Source organism: Salvelinus namaycush, chromosome 5 (genome assembly GCF_016432855.1).
Source record: "Salvelinus namaycush isolate Seneca chromosome 5, SaNama_1.0, whole genome shotgun sequence".
NCBI lineage: Eukaryota > Metazoa > Chordata > Actinopteri > Salmoniformes > Salmonidae > Salvelinus > Salvelinus namaycush.
This window is the reverse complement of record NC_052311.1, coordinates 47,569,700-47,576,642: the sequence shown is the minus strand read 5'-3', so window position 1 is coordinate 47,576,642 and position 6,943 is coordinate 47,569,700. Positions and strand designations below refer to the sequence as shown.

Sequence of the window (6,943 nt, the reverse complement as noted above, 5' to 3'; positions counted from 1 at the left end):
ATATTCAAGAGCATACAACAGCAAAAATGTGATTGAAGATACAAAGCTGTACTTGAATATGTATACGGCAAAACATCCACAAAAATCTTGCTATTGTCCCAAAATGAGGGTGTCCATTCCAAAACCCTCTACCGCATATGGCTATAATGTTGGCATTTCACTTTCAGTTAGGTTGACTTTACACTTTGAGTTTAGATGGCGTTTTGATATGAAATCCAGTAAATTGAATCCACAGGGAAACTGTGCTGTTTTTTCCACTCGCATTGCATTTGAACAGTTTCCACCCCTTAACCCCCCCCCCCCCCCCAAAAAAGGGCACAACACTGAATCCATGACATAACATATCATACATTATGTAATAACAATATTAATCAATTACCATGTGCTTCGCTATTTCAACAAACAGAAGACAAATAGGCAGAGACGGGAGTCAAAAAGAGACAAATCGAGACGGGAGTCAAAAAGGAGCAAGCACACACAGTACACAAAGTCCTCCTGGAGATCCTGGATACATCTGCACAACGGAACGAGAAAACAAACAAAGGGAAGGAGGAAAGAGGAGGAGTGAAAAGGGGAGATCTGTTAATTTTTTTGTCTCCACAAGTAGACTGAGGGTTACTCTGGGATGTGCTTGTCTCTTATTCAATAACTCCTAGTACTAGTCACAAGTGCTTCAGGTTCACACAGTGAGATAGACTGTGAGAAAGACTGGTGTTACCCCGGGTGACTCGCCTCACAGCAGCCTGCAGTGAATGGAAAAGCCCTCTGCCGTCATGTGCCTCCACTCACTCTGTCAATATCAGTAGCTTGTGCTCTTTTTCCATAACAAGTGAAAGTCACAGTGCCTCCATGTGTGTTTGTTCCTCCATGTGCTCTGAGCTCTTCCAGCGCCCCACCCACCACCCCTTCACTTGTAGAGCAGGGGGATCTGGCTGTTGTGACAGTGGTTGCGACTTATCTTGCTGTCCGTCTGGTACAGGTTGGAGGAGTTGGAGAAGGAGGGGGGTAAGGAGGAGTGATTGTCCGACGCGGGGTTGGGGTAACCGGGTGGGGGCAGGAGAGACTTGGGGTCTGGCTGGGAAGAGGGCGGGGACGGGTTGCTGTGGTTCTGGTTGGTGCCTGATGAGGGCCGTCGTCGGTTGCGCAGGGCCTGTCTCTCAACCAGCTGGTTGCGGAGCTCCGATACCCTCTGCTCTTTCTGAGACCACGGAAGAGGTCTTATTAATACTGTACACTCATGGGTAAAGCGGAATAATTTATAAATCATTCACTGAGCATGAATTAGACATGTATTCATCATGTATCAATCATGTTTTAATCAAACCAAATCTATCTATTAGTAAAATATAATAAAAATGAATGATTGGAAAGATTGATTGGTTGGTCAAATAATTCAGACATATTAGATGTATTTTAATATATGCATTTTGATTGTATTTTGATAGCTAAGGTGCCAAAGTGAGTGTGTATTGTAGTACCACCTGTATGATACAGATTGGTTGAATGATTGATTATTAGTTCCAATAATTCAGATGTATTTTATATGTATTAGACATATTTCAATCTAGATGTATTGTGATTCTATGTTGATAGCTAAGGCGCATCAACAGGTGTGTACTGTACCTCCTGTATGATCTTCTGCAGCTCACGGTTCTCTCTCTCCAGCTGGCGAGACTTCTCCTCGTCGTTGTTGTTGGTGGACGAGCCGGTCTTCAGCGTGTCCTGCTGCTCCGACTGCCACTCACCACGCGTAATCAGCCTGCGCATCTAGAATAGAATACAATATAACTTTATTCTACACAGCCAGAGAGACAGAGAAGAACCATATACTATATGTGCATTTGGAAATGTTAACATTGAAGAAAGTATTGAGACTTTGTTTTCGAGTGCTGATGCAAGTGTACATTAAATACTTCTGCTAAATGACTCAGAGTCCTAGGCACCCTATTCCCTATATAGTGCACTACTTTTGACCAGAGCCCTGGTCAAAAGTAACACACTATAAAGGGAATAGGGTGCCATTTGGGACACAATCCTATTCTATACAGTATACTGTACCTTGGGCACAAAGAGCACCACCAGCGTGATGTAGACAGAGAACACTATGGCCAAAGCGGCAAAGGCAAAGGAAGCGTCCTGCTGTGACGTGAGGATCATAGTGACGGGAGCCGTGATCATGCACAACACCTGCAGCGACGGGGGGGAAATGAGGCGGGATAGAGAGGATGAGAGAGGGAGCGAGAGAAAGGGGAAAGAGAGGGGGGAGAGAGGGATATAGAAAGAGAGAGAGAAAGAGAGAGAGAGAAACAAAGAGTAAGATATCAAGGGAGAGGTGAGAGAGGAAAATAAGATCTAAAAAAGCGCTCGGCAACTGCTTATCATTCCAACGATGTTCCCAATATGAAAACATCATTAAAAAGTCATAGATGAAGTGGCAGGTTAGCAGTACCATACTGGCACATCATCACAATATCAAGCCTTACAAAAGCTCTCTGCTTCCCAACAAGGAGGCCTTTGCAGATTTATTTTAAAGGATTCGATCTCATACAGGGCACCATTTATGTAGGGAAATGTATAATTTATCTATGTGTATTACACCACGAAATATACACAATTAAATAAAATGGTGAAATCAACAACTATGCTTTCCCTTTGTCCGGACATTAAGCTGTGTTTAACAATTTCATCAAGCTATATGAATGATTGATCAATTAAATGTTCTTTCCTCTGCTTTGCAAAAAGAAAATGACTGTATGTACTTCATAATTGCATAACCGCCCCACAGCAAATGCGCAGTCAAAATATGTAAAACTGTGGGGGGTTTGCAGTCGTAAGTGTTTTGGTTCCTCATTAAGCTGTTTTGAGATGGGAATCTGGGCAAATTCTGTCAATTAGGTAAATCATTGTTCAGAGAGTTCTAAAATGTTTGCACATTGTTGAGCAGAAATAGAAACCCAGCCTAAAGCTGAAGTTATAAAAATGTTTGCCCTTATAAGAGCAGTGGTTTGTTCCAGCAATAGTCTACATTACCAGGCATTTAATGGATTTGCTCACCTGTGTGAGTGAGTAGGATTACACCTGTGTGAGTAGGATTACACCTGTGTGAGTAGGATTACACCTGTGTGAGTAGGATTACACCTGTGCGAGTAGGATTACACCCGTGTGAGTAGGATTACACCCGTGTGAGTAGGATTACACCTGTGCGAGTAGGATTACACCTGTGCGAGTAGGATTACACCTGTGCGAGTAGGATTACACCTGTGCGAGTAGGATTACACCTGTGCGAGTAGGATTACACCTGTGTGAGTAGGATTACACCTGTGCGAGTAGGATTACACCTGTGTGAGTAGGATTATACCTGTGTGAGTAGGATTACACCTGTGTGAGTAGGATTATACCTGTGTGAGTAGGATTACACCTGTGTGAGGGTTACCGAATGGCTATGGCTACTTGTTTGCAACACTTAGATGGTGCAATGGTACTGTATGTTATCGCTGCTATCTTAGTTAACGTGAAGCTTAAATACCTCTATTGGTCCTTCACTGATTCAAATCAAATTCAAATGATTGTTTAAGTATAGCACTCATGCTTTGCTTTAGAGCCAAAAATACATCTTCCAAAAATACATTTATGAGCACATGCTTACCACCAGCAATAATGCGTCTTAGCAGTATGTCATCATTATGCACTGACGAATCATTGATTCTCATGTCCACACAGAGACAATGTCTAGCCCCTGCTATCTTTCTACCAATAGTTAATTGTTGCTTGGAGATCATTCGCTCGATGGACTGCCTAAAATGCAGAGCGGAAACCAGAGCACTCCCCCTGTGATGGTTGAGACTCACAGCCACGTTGTAAATAGCCATCCCCACGGCTCGATGGTCATTGATCTTCTCCGTGGAAACAGACTTGGTCTCGTAGGCCAGAAATATCCCCAGCAACAGCAGCAGTCCCTTGTAGCCATACACTACACCTGGTGGAGAGATAGAGGGAGGGAGAGAGAGAGAGAGAGAGAGAGAGAGAGAGAGAGAGAGAGAGAGAGAGAGAGAGAGAGAGAGAGAGAGAGAGAGAGAGAGAGAGATGGAGATGGAGATGGAAAGCGAAGATGATGGAGTGATGTTAGGCAGTTGACTGAGGGTAATGCATATTCCCCCTTTATTTCTTCTGTCCAGGTGTCCATTGTTCTTTCATTACGTCGCTCAATGGGGTGACAATATATTTGCATAGCAGAGAGGGAATGCTATGGGGCAATGGCACAGTTTGTGACCCGTATTATTTGAATTTGACAGTATTATGCATTCAGAAGAGCTGCCACTGTCAGGAAGAGAGGCAGTATGGTGATAGTGAGAAAAAGACAGATGAAAGGAGAAGATAAAATGAAAGCGTATGAGGGAAAGATAAAGGCGGGGAATGACTGACTTGAGTGAGAGGAGGGGAAGAAAAGTGGGGTCAGACAAAAAAAAGAGAGAAAGAGCTAATGTGTGGGGCTGAGATACGAGGAGTGTTTAATTTACAATGAATGGACTGGGGATTGAGGGAGTGAGAGAGTGAAAAAAAGAGGGAACGAGGGAGTGAGAGAGAGAAGGAGTAGGGAAAAGAGGAGGGATACCGAGCCATGTGTTCATCTTCTCTGAGGTGCAGTGCTCCAGGAGAGGCTGAATCAGGACATCCAAGTCTCCTTTAGGGGCCTCCCTAGTGAACTTCTACTCGGAGAGAGGGTGGGGGGAGGAAATGAGAGAGAAAGAGAGAATGAGAGAGAGACAGGGAGAGCGAGACGGGGGGAGAGAGAGACAGGGAGCGAGAGACAGGGAGCAAGAGACAGGGAGAGAGGGAGAGAGAGAGGAAGTGAGAGGGAAAGTGAGAGAGAACGGGAGACAGAGTGAAAGACATTCCGTTGTGATATCCGCAATTTATTAACTTTAAAACTGACAAGTAGAAAGGAAACAAACAACAAGATGACTGACATCAAAGCAATAATATTTTGTTGACCACCAGACATGTGACAGTGCTAACATACGAAAGCTAATACCACATAGAATACAGTGCCTTCTGAAAGTATTCACACCCCCTTGACTTTTTCCACATTTTGTTGTGTTACAGCCTGACGAAAGCCGTGTGGCCGATACAAAAAAGCTTACTAAAGAACAGTGATACTATCAAGAGCGGTGTGTGGGTTTCTTCTTTTTTTCTGTTACCCTGCCCCTTCAAACAAATAGCTCAGATGTGCGAGTACCTTTTGAATATTGAATTTTGTTGAGTGACAGCCTGAATTTAAAATGGATTACATTTCGATTTTTGGTCACTGGTCTACACACAATACCCCATGATGTCAAAGTGGATGTCACGCCCTGACCGTAGAGATCTTTTTTTCTCTATGTTTGGTTGGTCAGGGTGTGACTCGGGTGGGAAACTCTATGTTCTTTATTTCTATGTTTTGGCCGGTATGGTTCTCAATCAGGGACAGCTGTCTATCGTTGTCTCTGATTGGGAATCATACTTAGGCAGCCTGTTTTGCCACCTTAGTTTTGTGGGATGTTGTTTTTTGTTAGCTCTGTGAAGCCTACAGAACGTGACGTTCGTTATTCTTTTGTTGTTTTGTTTGGTGTTCTGAGTAAATAAAGAATCATGAACACGTACCACGCTGCACCTTGGTCCACTTCTTCCGACGGGCGTTACAGTGGAATTATGTTTTTAGAAATGTTTACAAATTAATAAAAATGAAAAGCTAAAATGTCTTTAGTCAATAAGTATTCAACCCCTTTTTTATGGCAAGCCTAAATAAGTTCAGTAGTAAAGTTGCATGGACTCACTCTGTAAGAAATAATAATGTTGAACAGGATTTTTGAATGACTACCTCATCTCTGTACCCCACATATACAAGTATTTGTAAGGTCCCTCAGTTGAGCAGTGAATTTAAAACACAGATTCAACCACAAAGACCACAGAGGTTTTCCAATGCCTCGCAAAGAAGCCTACTGGTAAAAAAAAGAAGATATTGAATATCCCTTTGAGCATGGTGAAGTTATTAACTTACACTTTGGATGGTGTATCAATAAACCCAGTTGCCGGAGAGGAAGGAAACCACTCAGGGATTTCACCATAAGGTAACTTTAAACCAGTTACAGAGTTTAATGGCTGTGATAGGAGAAAACTGAGGATAGGTGAACAATGTTATTACTCCACCATTTTTTTATTTAACCTTTATTTAACTAGGCAAGTCAGTTAAGAACAAATTCTTATTTACAATAACGGCCTACCGGGGAACAGTGGGTTGGCGCCGGAGAAGAAGGCATACGTTTTATGTGCCCCCAATCGATTGTGTTTTTTGTTTGTAACTTATTTTTTTACTGATTTTGTACATAATGTTGCCGCTACTGTCTCTTATGACCGAAAATCACTGCTGGACATCAGGACTGCGATTACTCACCACGGACTGGCAGAATCCTTTTTTTCCTTTAACGAGTTTGACGGGGCCGACGCAAACAATATACTGCTATCTTGGGAACAGGCCCAGATCCCCGTGATTTGCGTGGAGGTAGAGAAAAAGGGGCCGGAGGGCGGGCTGCCTTCTAAGATTTTGTAGGCGATTGAATAAACCCCCTCTTTGGACAATAAAATAGATTACCTACGCTGACGATTAAACTACCAACGGGACATTCAAAATTGTAATATCTTATGTTTCAAGGCTGAACGACGATACTATCAACATACAGCTGGCTGGTTTTACGCTGCACCGGCAGGATAGAACAGCGGCGTCTGGTAAGACAAGAGGCGGCGGACAACGTATTTTTGTAAATAACAGCTGGTGCACGATATCTAAGGAAGTCTCGAGCTATTGCTTGCCTGAGGTAGAGTATCTCATGATAAACTGTAGACCACACTACCTACCTAGAGATTTTTTATCTGTATTTTACGTAGTTGTTTACATACCACCACAGTC

The 6,943-nt window shown here is 43.0% G+C and overlaps 1 protein-coding gene across 1 annotated transcript in view; it reads right to left on the bottom strand.

The window, feature by feature from the left end:
* Positions 1-907: 907 nt before the first annotated feature.
* Positions 908-6,943, bottom strand: part of LOC120047581 (gamma-aminobutyric acid type B receptor subunit 1-like) — a 31,041-nt gene continuing 25,005 nt past the window's right edge. Inside the window, exons 14-18 of the mRNA XM_038993117.1 lie at positions 4,613-4,706; positions 3,849-3,976; positions 2,059-2,187; positions 1,624-1,767; positions 908-1,198 (exon numbers count right to left, since the gene is read on the bottom strand). Coding sequence (XP_038849045.1) covers positions 908-1,198; positions 1,624-1,767; positions 2,059-2,187; positions 3,849-3,976; positions 4,613-4,706 — 786 coding nt within the window. The remainder of the gene's footprint in view (positions 1,199-1,623; positions 1,768-2,058; positions 2,188-3,848; positions 3,977-4,612; positions 4,707-6,943) is intronic.